This window comes from Aulonocara sp. 'chitande type north' Nkhata Bay, linkage group LG16 (assembly GCF_057382095.1).
Source record: "Aulonocara sp. 'chitande type north' Nkhata Bay isolate Kocher_YH1m ecotype deep benthic linkage group LG16, A_spYH_male_GT1.1, whole genome shotgun sequence".
Lineage (NCBI taxonomy): Eukaryota > Metazoa > Chordata > Actinopteri > Cichliformes > Cichlidae > Aulonocara > Aulonocara sp. 'chitande type north' Nkhata Bay.
This window is the reverse complement of record NC_141359.1, coordinates 12,757,696-12,775,817: the sequence shown is the minus strand read 5'-3', so window position 1 is coordinate 12,775,817 and position 18,122 is coordinate 12,757,696. Positions and strand designations below refer to the sequence as shown.

General features: G+C 39.7%; 1 protein-coding gene across 2 annotated transcripts in view; it reads left to right on the top strand.

The window, feature by feature from the left end:
• The window catches only part of LOC147311129 (dual specificity calcium/calmodulin-dependent 3',5'-cyclic nucleotide phosphodiesterase 1A-like), a 49,606-nt gene extending 31,805 nt beyond the window's left edge, over positions 1–17,801 (top strand). Inside the window, exons 5-16 of one of the 2 annotated variants that reach the window (XM_086265535.1) lie at positions 4,513–4,579; positions 5,940–6,056; positions 6,156–6,296; positions 6,617–6,717; positions 7,208–7,333; positions 7,987–8,088; positions 10,282–10,402; positions 11,202–11,283; positions 11,886–12,006; positions 13,024–13,208; positions 14,415–14,579; positions 14,659–17,801. In XM_086265535.1, the coding sequence (XP_086121661.1) occupies positions 4,513–4,579; positions 5,940–6,056; positions 6,156–6,296; positions 6,617–6,717; positions 7,208–7,333; positions 7,987–8,088; positions 10,282–10,402; positions 11,202–11,283; positions 11,886–12,006; positions 13,024–13,208; positions 14,415–14,579; positions 14,659–14,711 (1,381 nt within the window). In that variant the 3' untranslated portion in view covers positions 14,712–17,801. Of the gene's footprint in view, positions 1–4,512; positions 4,580–5,939; positions 6,057–6,155; positions 6,297–6,616; positions 6,718–7,207; positions 7,334–7,986; positions 8,089–10,281; positions 10,403–11,201; positions 11,284–11,885; positions 12,027–12,781; positions 12,799–13,023; positions 13,209–14,414; positions 14,580–14,658 lie in introns of those variants that run through there. The other variant, XM_086265536.1, reaches the window with a different exon arrangement.
• The last annotated feature ends 321 nt before the right edge of the window (positions 17,802–18,122 follow it).

Here is an 18,122-nt window from a genome sequence, read left to right as displayed (position 1 = left end):
GAGGGATTCATATGATTACATTTCATAAAAGTTGGGTCTGACTTAGAAACTGAGGAATTCTACACTCACCCTCATACTGCAGCAACTCGTCAATCACACAGTAAAGCATACCCCATTTTATCCTGCTGTGTGACTCTAATGGGGACCATAATATTGTGCAGGCGGAAACTATCCATAGAGCTAAATTAACTAAAAACAGCTTACCATGACAGGTAATTATTAATAATTGTAGGAGCACAGAACTGTGCACACTTTGCCTTTCTCTTGCTATTGACATTTTTCTTTTGTAGTCCAGCACTTGGAGAGAGTTTTCTGGAATATTCTGACCCTGAAGGTAGAAACGATTGCGGCTGTCTCGCTGGCAGGAGGTGACATTTTATTGTATTAAACCGACATTTGATCAGAAGTTAAAACAAATAAAAACCTTTTCAGTCAGAGCTCATTTTTTTCACAGCTCAGAACCTTAAACAGAAATTGAGAAAAAAACAAAAACAAAAGAAAAATTGAAAAAAGGCTGTAGAAAAGTACACAGGTAACAAAGGCAGGTAAAGAGCAATCTGAGAAGAAAAACAGTAAGGTGGTAAAGGAAGATAAAACAGTCAAATGACAATTTATCCTGCTGTTTGACTCTAAAGACTTTTGTACTTTTGCACAAATATTTTGTGCATGAAAATATTTTTTGTACTCACCTGTACTTACTGCAACCTTTCACACTCACCGTATCATTTCACTGAATATAGAGTATTTTAGCATTTATTTTTTCAAACCAAGCTTGATTCTTGCTATTTCTCAGCTCCAAAATAACAGATCTGACCCAATCAGACCACTGTATGTGGTAACAAGTGTGCTCGTCGCTCAAAGTAGGCACAGGTACAATTATATGGTAATAGTAAAATAATACTAACCCCAGACACACAGCTAGACACTACTCTGGCCAGTTGGCTCTCTGAAATGATTTCTCTGCCTCCTCAGAAGTTGTTTCCAACTCTGCCAACAAGAGTTCAAACTTCCCCACTCACATCCTGAAATATGTGTGAATGCGGTGGTGATACAGCTTCAAATCCTGGATCAAACCATTAAATTCTCCCTCTTGCTGCCTTCTTGTGAGACTTGGATGAACCCAGAATCTTTCTTTCTTTGTTTTCTTCCTCAAAATTTAACACTTTCAGTGTGTAACATTTGGACATATTACATTCAAATATTACATATCTTCCTAGTTTTGTCATTTCTATTTCTAGTTCTTAGATTTGTGTTCATTTAGTCTCCTCCCTTTCATGCTGTGGTCATCTTGGTCTTGTCTGTGTTCTCCCCAGTCCGTCATGTCTCTCATCCTCTCTGTGTCCTCATTCTGTCTTGTTCTCTGCTTCTGTTTCTCCCCTGGTCCCAGTGTCAAGCCCTTGTCTCTTAGTCTGTGTCTCAGTGTCTTTCCTGTTTTATTTTGACAGTCTCTCGTCCTGTGTTCAGTGAGTTCAGTTTCCCTTCTCCCTGTCTCATTGTGCCTGATTACTACCAGCCGTGTTTCCTCCTGTTTCCTAGCCCCTCATTAGTCTTTGTGCATTTAAGTCCCCTGTCTTCCTCTACTTGTTGTTGTGTTGTCCATGTTGCTGTGTGTTCTCCTGGGCTCCTCGTGTCCATCACTTCCTCGAGTTTTCTTCCAGTTTCGTGTTTTCATTTTCCAGCGTTAGGTTTTGTTTTTGTGAATTTAGTATCTGAGTATTTTGATACAACACATAAAAGCTGCCTCTTCTAGTTATCCCTTTGTGTTTGAGTCCTGCGTTTAGGTCCTACTCCTGCCTGCCACACAGCCAGCATTGACAGATCTGACCATTCAGATCATTATTTGGCAACAAGTGTGCTTGTAGTTCCAAGTCTGTAGAATGAATTTTTCACAAAAGCGCAGCACATTGGTGTGCACATACTTTACAAGACAAGTTTATGATGTGAGCAGGAGGTCAGGCAATTGAGAACAGTGAGTAGTTGCATTTCTGGGGAAAGAGTTTGCAAGAGGACTTGGTGGATTTTACCATGAGCCAGCGTCTAGGGCAGGGGTAGGCAACTTCAGGCCTCGAGTGCCGGTGTCCTGCAGGTTTTAGATATCACCCGGGTTAACTTAATCAAATGATTAGTTCATTACCAGGAGAACTTCAAGACATGTTGAGGAGGTCATTTAGCCATTAAAATCAGCTGTGTTGCATCAAGGACACATCTAAAACCTGCAGGACACCGGCCCTCGAGGCATGGAGTTGCCTACCCCTAGGAGATTGCACTGCGGGTAAGTTTAATCAGAGACTTGGCAGGAGAACAAGAGCCACAATGGCCTGTAGTTGACGGGCATGACCTGGGAGATGTGGAATGTGGGATGGATGTGCATGGATGCTTGAAGCTTGAGTTTAACCACTGAAAGGCTGATGACAATCTCGATCTCATATCATCCAATAAAACAGGGAGCGAGCTTGCAAGAGAGATGGCCTTAAGATGAATATCTTTAGTGGCTAATCAAACCTTTTGTCCTAGTTCATATCTGAGAGTGGGTGTTTGGAGGCAATCTGCATAGTGGCAGTGCTGATCGACTGTTCGGAGTACGGCCTCTGGGCCTAAATGCGCTATCTGCAGGTGGTGCTAGATGGAAAGAACAGATCTGCTTCTACAGACAGGCAGGTGGTAACCTAAGAATACGTTGAAAGGTGAGAGACAGTAGCAGATAAGGTGAGTGAGTTGTTCTGTACTCTACTCATGGGAACTCTGAGGACCAGATGGCTGAGTTTTGTGTCATAACAAAACGGAGCCAATTCCAACTCTTGATTGAGCCTCTTGGTCAGGCCGTCGGTCCACAGGTGAAACCTGGAACTGAGGCTGATGTTGGCTCCCACTGCAGTGAAGATCTTCCAGACCTGGGAGGTGAACTGAGGACCCCTGTCCAAAACGATCTTCAGCGGAATGCCATGGAGCCTGAAACATGATCAATGAGCAGTTGGGTGGTTTTGGTAGCAGTGGGTAATTTCTGAAGAGCAACAAAATGAGCGAACTTTGAGAACCGGCCTATTATGGAGAGGAGATGGGTAGCCTGGTAATGAAGTCCAAAGTAACTTGGGCCTGTGAGGTGTAACTAGCGGTTTGAGTAAACCTGAGGGTTGCTGGGAGTTACTCTGACTGCGTGCAGAGATGGAACAGTTGGCTACATAATCCCTAACATCTCTTTCCATAGATGTTAGATTGAAGATGAGAGAAGGAGGTGAGCAATCAGGGCACATAGGTGGACACAGGAGAACACAGGACCCAAACAGAAAAACACCAGACATCACTCAGATCATGACAATATTTAGTCAATGATTTTTATTCTGTCACTGATAAATTAACAAACTTCTGTGAAAAAGTAGCAGGAAATGCGCATTAGGAATTTGAACAGGCCAATCACAATATTTAGTTACATTTCTAGGGAGGTGCATGCCAAGTTATGCCATAGGTTACAGTGCAGGGTTTCAGAGTGCTTGCAATTACAGCTAAACATGTGAGCCTATGAGGATTGACTCACTTTTGGTTATTTAGAAGATCTGCAGTTTATGACACGTTGAATTTACTTCATTTTTCAGCCCTTAAATGAACTAAAAACAGGAACCCAAGCTTACCATGACAGACCTTTATTGATAAAGGACTGCTGAGAAAACAGTGCTGTGCAGACTTTAGCCTTTTATTGCTATTGACATTTTTCTTCCATAGTCCAGCACCTGCAAAAGAGTTTTCTTGGATATGTGAATTGTTTTTATATGATGTTGAAGAGCCATAAACAACATGAAAAGTATACTTTTTAATGTAACTGTATCTTATCTTTACAGTAACGTCATAAATGTATTCCCTGCCACTTCACTGACATGCAGAGGTTTCTCTTAACCTCTGAGCCTAGTGCTCTATATGTTAATTTATCTTAAAACTTGTTATACATGTGCAGAAAAGCAGTGAGGCATCGCAGAATTCTGTCAAATGATTGTTTCAAAAGAACACTTTCAGATGTTTAGTCATTTCAGTTATTTTTATCTGCAGCAGAAATCTGGAACACCTGCAGACAGAACAGAGAACAGTCATAGATTTTCTTCAAAATAAACGGCAGAACATCCGGCTGACTCCACCGCAGATGTGATTAAAGGGTCCAACATGAAGTGTAACAATGTTAGCCTGCAAGAGAGCTGGGGATGGAGATCATATAGGGAAACTGTGAAGTCCACTATTATTATATTGTAAATGACTCGCAGTGATAGAACGGTATCAGTTCATCTGCTGCAGCTTAATGACGCATGAAATCAAAAAATATCTGCTGCACCGAAGCAGCGCTCATTGTGTGTCTGTGTGTGTGTTTAGAATACGGTTACCATGACAACAAACAATCCATCCTGGTCACAAACTGTGGAGGAGGGTGGCTGGAGGGGGTCTGTGCGGGGAGTGTTTATATGCATGCCACTGCCTGTATCAATGTGTGAAATTAGTGCGTGATATTTTTATCTGTGTGTGTGACAACAGGATGTACAGACGGACGTCCAACATGGCTGGTCTGACCTATCCTCCCACAGCTTTGACAGCTCTGAAGGTAAAAATTACTGCTGCGTTCCCACTGGCAGCAGGTGACATTTTATTGTATTAAACCTGCGTTTGATTAGCAATTGGAAAAAAAACAAAACCTTTTCAGTAAGAGTTCTGAGTTCAGAGCCTTAAAAGGAAATGAAGGGAGAGAAAAACAAAAAATGAAACAAAATAAAGAATGACAAAAAGACTGGAAGAGGTAAGAAAGTGTGTAAGAAGGTAGGAAACGCAGGGAAAAGCAATCCAGGATGATGAAAAGAGGAACGTGAGAATGACAAGGAGGGTAAAAAAGTAAGGTAGTTGAAATGGAAAGGAGGCAATGTGAAAAGAAAAGAGGAATGAATGAGTGAATGAGTCAGGGAGGACTTGGGAATGGGAAATAAGAAATAGACAAAAAGGGGAAGAAAGTGAGAGGAAAACAAGAGGAAGAACAGGAAGTAGGAAAGAAATACGAATTGCAAAAAGGAAAGGAGACGCTAGAGAGAGACTGAGAGGGGTAATGATAAAGGAGACAGAGAAGGAAGTGAGGACCTGGTTGGGAGGAAAGGAATGAAGTAAAGATATAGCAATGAAAGGAGATAAGAGAGGACATTTGGAAGAGAAGAAAAAGTGGGATTTGGGAAGAGTATGAGGGTAAGCACAAGAAAAAGGTAAAGCTGTAAAGGGAAGGCGGAAATAAAAGGAGCTAATAAAACATCCATCCATCCCGCCAGCTAGCCAACCAGCCAGCCAACCAGCCTTTTTAAACCCTTGTCCAAGTCAGGATTGGGGGAGGGTGTTGGAGTCTATGTCCTAGCTGTCAAAGGACAAAAGGCGAGGTACAGCCTGGATAGCTTACCAGGGAAAAAAGAAAGTAAGATAAAGAAAAGAAGGGTGGAAAAACCAAAAACAGTGACTGAAAGCAGGAAACAGAAGTGCTTTGGATAGTAAGGAAGGCATGAAAATGAAATATAGACAAAAAAATGAAGCAGAGAAGGAAAAGAGGAGATAAACAATAAATGAAGGAAGCGGAGAAAGGCAAGACACTGTGGTGAAGGACAATGTAGATTTAGTACATTAATGATATATGTTTCCTCCTCTGCACTTCCTTTTGTCTACAAACTTAGAAAAAAATTGAATTATTCTAGTCCACGCTTCTTGCATGATGCAAAGCACGACCCAATGAGAGGCTTTAAATGTAATTGTGTAAGTAAATGTGATAATTAATCTGAGTTTTAGATCCTTCCTGTTTGAGCAAACATTATCAGGACAGTGCCCTCTACTGGCAGAAATCTTCATTTCACTAAGGTCTCACCAGCTTTATGTCACACCCCCCTGCTGTAATCATACCTTACATGTGAGATGGTATTTGTTGATGCATTTCTCAGGAGGTGGATCAGTGGTCCTTTGATGTCTTTGCCTTCCACGAGGCCACAGGAGAGCACGCCCTCAAGTTCCTAGTCTACGACCTTCTGACCCGCTATGACCTCATCAACAGGTTCAGGGTACTCGCAGTTTAATTTTGTTCAAATCTGGTGGTGGGCGAACTTAATACTGGGGAAAGTACATTTAGTCTTTGTGCTAACTTACAGTTTTGTGTTCAGATTCCTGTGCAGGCTCTGGTGCAGTTTGTTGAAGCGCTTGAGAACGGTTACAGCAAACACAGGAACCCCTACCACAACCTTATTCATGCCGCTGATGTCACTCAGACTGCCCACTTTCTGATGCTACACACTGGACTGATGGTAACACACACACACGTGCACATCTTTTTGTGGGGAACCTCTGGCATCCCTTTACACTGCTGTTAAAATAAACCAGATTCTTAAAAGCTGAATCCTCAAACAGTCTTTCCTAGGACCACGCAGCATGTCCTCATTTTCCAAAACGTTGCTGATGTCCAAACCTTAAATTAGCCCACACAAAGACAGAAGTAGATTTTCAAAAACACCTATGTGGATATCATTTTGTCACAATCTTGTTGTGCAACTGTGCTTGCCTGCACATGGCTTGCAAAGACAGTTGTCTATAGAAGCTAACTAATGATGTGTGTGTGTGTGTGCAGCACTGGCTGAGCGAGTTGGAAATTCTTGCAATGGTTTTTGCCGCAGCAATTCACGACTTTGAACACACAGGAACCACCAACAACTTCCACATCCACACCAGGTAATGTAGATGGTAACACTTCATGTAGGTTATCAGGGGATCTGATTTGACAGGGACAGTTTTTCTCAAGATAATTAACTTAAGGTAATTGATATTTGACATTTAACACTAAACACAATATAAAGTTAACAATATAAAGTTTGTCACGTAGTACATAACATATGAATTAGGCCTGTGTTTAAAGACTCATGAAAAACATCTTTATCTTACATAATAAAACAATGGGAATCTGCCAGTTCACTGGGTGAGTTGTGAATTCATCCAACAGAGTTCCAGATGCTTGATTCAAAAGCATGGTGACAGGTTTAAGGAGGCGCTAGGAATAACACAGTGGGATTCATCTGGAGTCCCCCCACCCTTCTTTTTTTTCAAAAATTTCAGCAAGTGTGGTGAATCTTAAGTAGGGGAACAACAGGAAACCTGCTGATGTTGCGGCTTCTGTATACAAACTGCAGAAGATATCTGATTGGATGTTGTGTCTGTCTGTCAGGTCGGAAGTGGCCATTCTGTACAATGACAGGTCAGTGCTGGAGAACTATCATGTCAGCGCTGCCTACAGGCTGATGGCTGAAGAAGACATGAATATCCTGGTCAACCTGAACAAAGATGACTGGAGGTTTGCCCTTACTGCCAATTCTTGATGTTTGTGCTTCCATCTCAATGCACCTAAATGCCCTTACCCTGAGCTTTGACATCACAACTACATACAAAACTCCACCTTGTGTCCTTTGTGTTGATGTACAGAACTCCTTCTCTAAGAGACAAAGAAAGGGCTATTTTAAAATGCTTACTGTTCTGATGACATTTACAGAATTCCCAGCAGATTCTGTAAAAATCAGGTGACTGAAAATATTTTAAATATGTTTCCTTGGTTAAAGTGTTTTCTATACAGCTAGTATTGTTTTCAGAAACAGAGTTTTCATCACATGATGACACAGTCCTCATGTGTTAGTGTGAAGTCTGGTTAGTGCCCCAACCTGGCATGATATATGTGAACACACACACACGCACACACTGTGTGTACTCATATCCTTGTGGGGACATCTCATTGACATAATGCTTTCCCTAGCCGTTTACCCAACCCTAACCAAAAATCAATGCCTAATCCTAAACTTTAATTATTTACTTGACTTGTTTTTTGAACCCAAAAGAAGTTGAGTTCCCACAGCGTCTCGACAATGTCAAGTTGACAAACTTTCAGAGGTGTGGGCTCTTTGATGAGAACTGATGGGTGATTACTGGATGTGTTTGTTTATTTATTTTTCATAGGGAGCTGAGGTCTCTGGTGATAGAGATGGTGATGTCAACAGACATGTCCTGTCATTTCCAGCAGATCAAGACCATGAGGAATGCCCTAACACAGACACACAGGTCAGAACTCTAGCCATTATTAGTGACCTTTGACCTTTGTAACTGGCTATCATTAGATCAGTGATAGCCAATGATACATTATGTTTTGTTAACAAAACATAATGTATCCATGCCTTTGTGTACTTTTCATATTTTCCACAGCTTTATTTAATAAATAAATATATTATTTTGCATAAATGTATCATTGTGACCAAACTTTTCCAGTTCAGATGGAAAAGTAAAAAGAAACGGATTCATTCTATCAGTTTATTTCCACCACATGAAAATAACGTCATGTCCTGCTGTGGCCACAAATGTTGTGTAACTGGCAAACTGGAAAAAGTCAATTTATTGTATTATTAAACAGGATATTTGCAGATCCTTAATTTCTACCACATGCAAAATTGAGGCCTTGATTGCCAATAAAATTGATCCAGGAGAGGGTCCTGCTAGCAGATAAGATATTATAGATAATGTTTTTGGTTAGTTTGTACAACATATTGGTGACTCCAGATAATGTTGGCTCATATCACTTTAGAATGTCTGCAGTCTGTCATTGGAAGAAACGATAAACCTGAAAGCCTTTAGTTATAAAATCGTGCCGTGAAAAATATCACTTATTTGTTGGCTTAGGTTTGGTGGAGGAAAGCGCACGATAACGGTCGGCTTACAGCTGTGAAAGCTAACACTGCAACAGATGTAGCAGCTAATTATGTTTAAGATGGTGCTGTGTCGATGGCATGAAATTAGTTCCTGTGTTAGCAAACAGGTGCCACCATCATGTCACCCATTTGTTAGTGAGGTCCTGTCTTAAAACCTCCAGCTGAGCATAGTAACCAAGACATACTGGGCACACATGGTGTAGTAGCTATTACCAGTCAATCACTGGGAAGTCACACTGGGAAGTAAGGCATACTCTCCTTCATCCCCCTTTCCCCTCTGATGAAGTTGATAATTTACAAAATGAACATCATGTTGTATTCAATATGTTTCTAAACTATCAAGCTGAGACTGTAGACTGATAAAGTGAATAAGAGAACTCATCTTTTTCTCAGATTTCCTTTTGTGACCAGATTTATGCCCTGAGCTGGAGATTAGAAAGATTAAGTAAGGCTTGTTGCACATTGCTTTGAAGCTGACAGCTGGTCGCCTGCAGATGCTCCGGCTGATGTATGTCAGTCAACAATATTTTTCACTCTCACTGGTAGTCACTTTAGTGGCTCACTATAGAGGTGTAGAAAAGGTTTTTCTCCAGTAGGCCCACTTCTTGTACACTGATGGTTGTTTCGGCCGTTGTCTCTTGAAGTTGTCGTTCGCTTTCCATTGTCTCAGGTCACCACATTGTTTTATATTGAGCCTGTGGCTAATTTAACCCTGAACTTTGTAAGACTTCTAAGAACCTTTTAGGTAAATAAAATTCTGTAAGTGAAAACATGTCTTTCTGTCTTTCTTACGTAAATAGACTTCTTCAATTTCATCTTAAAAATCTAATATTTACCATTTCTAAACCCGCTGATACTCTGAACTACAAATACTTTTCATTCTTCACACAAAAATGACTTTTCCCACTCAAACATGTAAAATTAGATTCCTCTCCAAAAGATTTTCCGGCAGACTGTGCAAGGCTAGTCTATCTGACAGAGACGACCAGATCATCTGTGGGAGTGTGGTGAAAAGGCCCAACATAAGCTCCTGCAGGCTGCTGGACCAGATTGCCCTGTGCGTTCCTGTAGGAGCTATCACAGGAATAGTACCAGAGTCCAGTATCTCCTCTATGTTTGTCAGTCCTGCTGGACCTGCGGAGGTGTGTCCATGTGTATCTGTGTGTCTCTGTGTGTAAGCGTGTCTGAGTGTGTATGGAGGGGGTGCTGGCAGCTGTCGTGATTCTCAGCTCACGCTTGGATGGATTTTGGGGGAAGACGCTGTCATCAGCCTGTCAACACGCTGGTTCTGCTTTTGTTGCTGCAGCAGCGGGCAGAACTGTACAGTCTGCACAATATGATCAAAATACAAAAAGGCACAGCACTGTTCACATAACATATGGGAAGCTGTAGCAGAGCAGTTTCTTTCCTTCACAAGTCATTCTCAAAAGACATTTTTGCTGATCTTCTACAGGTCCAAAAATGTAGATGCTCAGTTTTTAGTCAAGGTAATATAGCTTCTTTTTGATTGATGGATATTAATGAAATGATTTTGTTTCCTTTTCCTTTCCAGTATAGACAAAGTGAAGGTTTTGTCTCTGATGCTTCATGCTGCAGACATCAGCCATCCAGCCAAAGCATGGCCACTGCACTACCGCTGGACCCACAGTCTGATGGAGGAATTTTTTAGACAGGTACAAACATCTGTCAGTGAGGGTTCTCATTTGTGAGGATGCTCGTGGACTTTAAAATCAACTATCAAATCAAGCCAAGGAATCATCCTCTGTAAATCAATAAAACACTAAAAATCAGTGTAACACAGGCACTGTCACTGGTTGTATACTTTGTAAAAGTGTTTTAGTAAACCCTTGACTGCCATTTCCCATCATGGCTTAGCAACAATTTAGAAGGTTCTTTAAAACAGGATTTCTCCATATAATAACACAGAATTCTGATACCCTTCTCTTTGTAATGCCTACTGCAAAATTAATTTGGTGCCATGTTAAAAATAAATCAACCAATAAAGAAAAATTAGCTAATTGTTGCTGCATTAACAAATAAAGGCAACGTTAGCCTAATTAGCCATTTAGAATTAATAAAATCTTTTTCAGTTGTCATAGCCGACATAATTGACATTATTACTAGAAACTGTATGAGCTCTGTAACAGTTACAGGTGATGACCTGGGTGCTGCAGAGCTGTTTGTTTTGTTATACAACACTTAACTTTTTTGAGTCCACCCAACGAATTCCAGTCAACTTGTATCAGTAAGAATACATTTTTGTGTTATCACTGAAGCACTCTGAAACACTGAAAGACTCTATTGCCCATGTTGTAATGATGAAGATATTTTAGCTTATTTCCATGAGGAGGATGTCTCCATTGTGTTTTATTGTTTAAGGCTCAAGCAGAAACTGAATGCAAATCCCATAAAGTTAACTTGAGTACTTGAAGACACAGTGTTATATTGTCCCACTTTCTACATTGTTTCCAGGGAGATAAAGAGGTTGAACTTGGGCTCCCCTTTTCTCCTCTCTGTGACCGTAAAGCTACGATGATTGCCCAGTCTCAGATAGGTAAGAGTCACAATGAGAAAGGACTTCATAAACTTGTGCTGGATTTGCAAACAGCTGTTGAAACTTTATTCTCATGTTTACTATCTGGTAGTGATTTATTATAAGAAAAAGAACCAGTATTAAGTTATTATTAGTAATGATGCTGTTACGTCTCCTCGAGGGCAGGAGAGGATGACACGACGACTCTGGAAACCTGGTACAGGTGTTATAAAAAAAGTTTAATGGCAGCGCTCTCACAAAATAAGTAACCCAAATTCAAACAACAAATGTGGGGGAGAAAGGGACAGTTAGGTTGTGCCAAAAAAACCACCAAAAAGGCAAAACCAAAACTTAGCTGAGCTATTATCCTAGAAAAACAAAAACAGGGGGGAAAGACCCTAAACCTCAACTCAAAACAAGCTCAAAATTACATGGGTGGCATCAACCTACTTACCTAGTGTTTCTAACAAAAAGACATCAGCCTGCAGTCTGCGTACCTAAGGGAGTGGCAAACAAAAGGAGAGGGAAAGACAACATGCAGCCTGCAGACACGTAACAGATGCGCTTGTTATATATTTTGCTCTCTCTTCTTCTATTATCCTAACATTTCTCTTGGGATTCAGGTTTCATAGACTTCATTGTGGAGCCAACCTTCAGTGTACTGATTGACACGACAGAGAAAGTGATTGGTCCTCTAATAGAGGAGGACAGGAAGGCCAGAGAGACTGGAAACAGGAGATCCAGGTACTGCTGCTATTACTGCTGTAAGTTCAGTGACTTATTCAACATGTGTATTAGACACAAGGTTTTTAACATGAACGATTCCTCAGTGAATAACCACAACAAAAGAAAAGCAACAGACTTGATAACAGCTGAAACTCTTAATCCACATCAGAACAAGTCTTTGGAAGTCCAGACCTCAGCCCGATTGAAATCTGTGGTGGCACTGTGCATAAACAGATGCCCACAAACCTCAGTCAACTAAAGCAATGTTATAAAGTATAGTGGACTCAAATACATTAACAGCAATGTGAGAAACTGATAAAGTCATACAGATAATTATTACTGTAAGTTACTGCTGCAGAAGCTGGTTGTACAAACTTGTAATTGTTTTTACAACACTGCATAAAGTCATTTTTATTCATACTTGATGATTTTGGATGAAAAATCATTGAAAATAGGCTGGTCTTAGACCAGAAACTGTGAAACCCAGTCTAATCACTCAATTGTACAACTACTTATTCTTTTCTTAAAAAAAAAAAAAGATTTATTTGGGTTTTTTTTTTGTTTTGTCTTTATTATACAATCTTTATTAGTACAGAGAACTGACAGGAAACTATGGAGAGAGTTGCATGCAGGACATGGATGCACACCTGTACATAGCACGATGTACAGATACATGACACAAATAGTAATTGGTGTTCTTCAAGACCACATAGTGGGCAAAGAGGGTAAAATATAACTTGTTGGTACAAGAACCAGTAACAGTCCCAACCTTAAATCAGCTAAATGTCCACAGGAAATGCCTCGACTACAGCATATGTTGATCGGTGTGTGAGGGCAGGTCATCACTGCACAAAATCAAGTAACATTGTTTTTCTCATAGAAATATAAAGTTTTTGGCCATGTAGAAAAAAAGTATTGCTCATTCACCAGGTTTTATTCAATCAATGCAATATGGAATTTTCCTTAATACATTAATACATCCAAGGTGGAAAAGGCAGTCCCTCTCATCGCTTTACACCTCTCTCTCTGTTTCAGTCTAACAGGAAGCGGTTCAGTTACCGTGGAGTCAGTGCAGAGACACAGTAGTGTTCGCCATGGGAACAGTGATGATGGACAGATGGACTTTTCCCTGACAGCCATTGATCTGCTGGCACTGAAGCTGCACCTCTCTGGTGTCATTACCAGCAACAAGGACAGATGGAAAGAACTATCTGTGCACGGTACACATACAGTCACAAACAAATATTCAAGAAACTCAGAATCATTCGAGGTAAAGTTTCTACAACCAAATTTAGAAAAAAATTGTTTTATTTGGAGTGTTATTATTTTGTTTTGCGCTTTTGGACATTATAAGACAAAGCTTCCAACAATCTATAAGTGATTTCTCAAAAAACGAGATTTTTTCAGTGTAACAAATGTCAATTGTTCAATTCTCCCAATTCTTTTGATCTTTGGGCTGAAGGAAAGACAATACTCGGTGTATAAATGCTCAATCAACAATCTTTTATTCCATACAATTCTTATACCTCAGCAGTATAATGCATCATAAAACAATATCATTCATTCACAATAAATCAGCAGTCTAATGTAATACAAATCAGTTTAATAACTGTAATAGTTATCACCTTCTTCTAAGTCAGGAGAATAATGCAAACTAAAACTACATAATGATTTCACAATCTTTAATTAGGGGTCTAACGTGGCAGATAATATAATAATCTCACACTCTTTGGAGAAAATGTTTGTCTGCATTTTTATAAAACATGCTCTTGAGAAAATTGTACCCTTATTTTAATATAAGCTACCATCTTTGTGCTTTTAGCCTTGTTGTGCTTGTTTCACACACTCAGCTGTGGACTGCTGTAATTTGTAAGACAAAAAAATTTAATAACGGTGCTGCCGATAAATATCCCAACAAAATCGATATTTTTCCACTGCGAAGTCATTTTTTCCTTGTTGACATGATCACAATACAGTGAGAGGTTAAATTGTTGAACTGAGATTTGTCCACCTTTTTCTAAAGTTTTGTGCAAGTGCCACCTGTTTACCTTTGGGTAGTCAACATTTGAGTTAGGTGTGATTTTTGGCTTAGCACCACATATCATATCTAATATACTGGGAATGTAATATAGTGGGAAAGTGTCTCATCTTCTGAGATAGATTCTGATATTGGAAACATTTGCCAGTCAGGTTGTTGTGGTGATGTATCTACACACAAGCTTTGCCATTAATGTAAATATCCACCAAATATCAGATGCAAAAAACACTGAACTGAGTGTAAACTTCTCCAACACTAGTCCTAGAAACAGCTAAGAGTCTCAAACCATCAAGGGCCCAGGCTTGAAGAAGATCCCCAGATTTGATGGAACAATTTTTTTTTCAGTTGAAAATTTGTGTATTTTCCTGTGTTTGCCTATTGTGAACAGAGCTAGCCAGCAAGGCGCAAGAAGAAAAAGAAAGTGTGGACCTCCAATCACATGCCTCAACCAGCCATCGTACTCCTGATGGACCCGCTGCCGATCAGCCACAGAACTCTGACTGCTCACCTCCTGGTGAATCTCATGACAAGTCACCAGACCAAATGTTGAATGGTATGAACTTGACAACAAACATAACAACTTCCTGACATTTAACCCTCAAACTCACCTTTAGCTGTGGTAACCTTTACAGGGGAGGCCCCAGAGGAGGAGAAAGAGGAAGATGAAGTGCCTGAAAACGCCTGACTGCCCTCTGCCAAACGTACCACTGTATTTGACTGTGGCAGACGACCCTGGCAACAGGGCGTTGCCGTGCAGAGTTCACACTCTCTGTTTAAACACAGCAGCTGACTAAGTGGTCCTTCAGTGACTGAAAAGGGCCACTAGACCTTTGTTTTTTTGGGGATTTTTTTTTACAACTGACCATGAAAATATCACATTCAGAGTGAAAAGATTCATTAGATAACAGCTTCTTAGCAGCTTCATGGCCCATTAACAGTGGTGAAAATGTGTTGTGATTTTATTAGAGATTCAGAGGAATGCTGTCTGTGAAATAGATGTCATCATTTAAATAAAAACAGGCAGGCAGGTCAAAACCAAAGAGTGTGGAGGGGCTTAAAAACCCTATTCAGGGAGTTGGGAGACTGAATGTCTGTTATTATTCCTGAGCTGTTAAGAAGCAGTTGTCGAGGTTTTGTTAATGCAGCTGAGCACAACAACAGGTGTGATGTTTTAAACTTATAATATGAGCGTGAAAAGTGATTGCTGCTCTGTTCTTTGTTCCTACTCCTTTTTATCTCACACTTCTACCCATGATGTCAAACAAAAACATGTTGGATGATGTTGCAGCAGTTGTTTATCGTACCGCCTAAGTAGCAAGCTAAATGGGGCCAATTGCATATTGGCATAATTGACTATGCTGAGATTATTAATACCATACAGAATTATTTCTTCTGGCATGCACGACTTAGGCTATTTTTTGGGGCTAAACCATACCTGGCCATTACGAACGCTTTTGGGGCAAAAATGTTAGCAGTTATTCAGCAAACTGGAACCTCTAACTTTTGGTCTTGCACTAGCATCGGCCGAGAAACTTTCCAAAATGTGTGCCAGGTGGTTGATGCCCAGTACCCCTCTGCAAGTTGTGCTTAGTGCTAATTAGCAAATGTTAGAGAGCGAAACTAAGATAAACCATAAATGCCATAAACCTTAAGCATTACACAAACAAAACTTATGTATATTACCACTATCACTGACAGCATATTAGCATTCTGATAGCATAGCTGATGGCTATTAGAGAAGCTGTAGACTACCAGGTGTGTAAAATATCCCAGCACTTTGTACAGAAGACATTACAAATGTTACATTGTAGAAAGTGATGTACAAGTTATGAAATTTTTCAGTTTATTTGCAAAGGAAAAATCCATGGACCTACTTGCATTGGTCAATTTACAGTGCTAACAAGTTAGCAATATATACTAAATGGAGGTCTCCTGTATGCAGTCTTTTAACGTAACATAAAAGGAGGCATCTACAGACCTGGATATAGTGAATATTTGCAGTCCTGGTTACACTGTAATATTTGTCCTAAATACTAACATGCGACAGAGACAGGAAGTGTTGTCAGTCACGATGCTTTTTAAATGCACAGTATAAAAATGTAATCTCAAATGTCAGTTATTTATGTTTTGTCAAGCTCAGTTTGGTTATAGAAATCGTACCACAAGCTTAATTAGCTTAGTGTTAAATGTAGCTAAGCAAAAAACCATATAGCCCTCGTGTAGAAGGACAGAGTGTGGATGTTATTCACAGCTTGTTTACACCATCAGTGATGTATTTGATTCAAGAGCATTTTATTGAAACCGAATCACTCAATTCATTTTCTTATCAAATCTCAATTACAACGTGATGAATATTATGATATAATATTCATTAACCCCGCCCTGACTTTTTCTGCTGCTGTCTAACATGCCTCCTCAAAGTAATACAAATTAAATTAAACTTTGTATTATATGCATAACTAATGTTTGCGTGCACAATGTAGTGAACATTACCTGCAGGTGACCTAGTTGCTGCTCTGCTGCAGTTCACAGATCTCACAGATCACAGAATATGGTTTGACAGCTGTCATGAGCTGCTGCTCAACACTCGAATAATCTAAAATATCACATGTTCTTGCTTTCACATTTGACAGTATACATTTCAACAAATTCTAGTTTAACATTAAACAATATGCTATTAATACACTACATGGAAACGGCATGTAATTTATTATTTCTTTTCCACTTTTGACATGAGGCTGATATTGAATTTACTTATTTAATTAGTATCTTTTTAAATGTTTACTGGTTAGGTAGAAGGTGAAGGGGGGAGCTGTACATAAGAAAGCTAATAGAAAGGATTAGCTCCAAGGCAAGAGGCTTGGTAACTAAAGATTAACAAAGATTTAATGAGGGATTTTCTGGCTGCTAAGCCTAACCAAGTACTTTGCAATCTCCAAAAAAGACATCAGAGCTCATCTGTAGGATCAAATCAGAGTCAGTTCTGTGTTACAACTGATTGTAATAAACGGTTGATCCCAAATCTGTATCTGAGCCCTGACCGAAGAGTCTGTTTCACTTGAAAAATGTTACATACGGGAGCTAAAAAGCTATGACTGCCATTCAGCTGGCTTTACCTTTTCCATGGCTAATAGCAGTAAAAATCCAAACATAACACAGTGGCAGTTTGAACGCACAGAGAGCAGAGCAGCAGCAGTAAATCGGTGTGAATTTCTTTACATGTTTACATGTGACCTTTTTTTTAAAAACAAAACATGGGCCATCTTATCGTATTCTGGGCCAATATACCCATAGGATAGCATTACACTGTACTCTCCATCATTGTAGAGATTGTGGAGATGATGGAAAATGATAATGAACACTGAGTCCAAGGAAGTGTGATCATGAGTAAATAAATAAGATTTACCTTTAAATCGACAGGAGCCCAGAGTTCAGGCAGCTCTTGTTGTTCCTGTGCTGGGCCCCTGTTGCTCCACCTGGCTGTGAATAAAGAAAAGTGCCATAGAATCAACATGGTGACAAGAGAAACACCAGTTTCTATAGCAATGGACAATGAGTCAAAGGCCGGAGCCAAAATGGCCGAAAGTCAAAGCTCTTTAGATTCTGTGAGCACTGTGTTTGTTAATGCAATGTGTGCTATAGTTATTGTGTGCTCTTTGACTCTGTGTGTGGATGAGATTTTGAGTGTGAGTTTGTGTGAGAGAAAGTGTAAGAGTGTGCACTGTATACTGTACAGCTGTTTTCTGTATTATTGTATTAAACATTCACAAATCTGGCTCTGTCTTTGATTTTATTCAGTCTTGTTGTTTACATTTGGTGGTCAACAGACCTGTATCTGAACTTCTGGTATCTGCTTTCACTATATGGACATTCTACAGGAATGCCATTTCTGTCCAGTGCATGCATATTAAGTGACTTCAAAGACAAAAACAAAACATAATACTAAAGTAAAAAAAGATTTTAAACTAAAGATCCACTAAATCAACCTATTATACTTTCCCTTATTTTCTAATGTGCTGTGAAATTTTTCACCAGTCTCATTTCTTAGTCTTTTGTCAAACTTAAATGTTAAAACCAAATTTTAACATTAGACAAA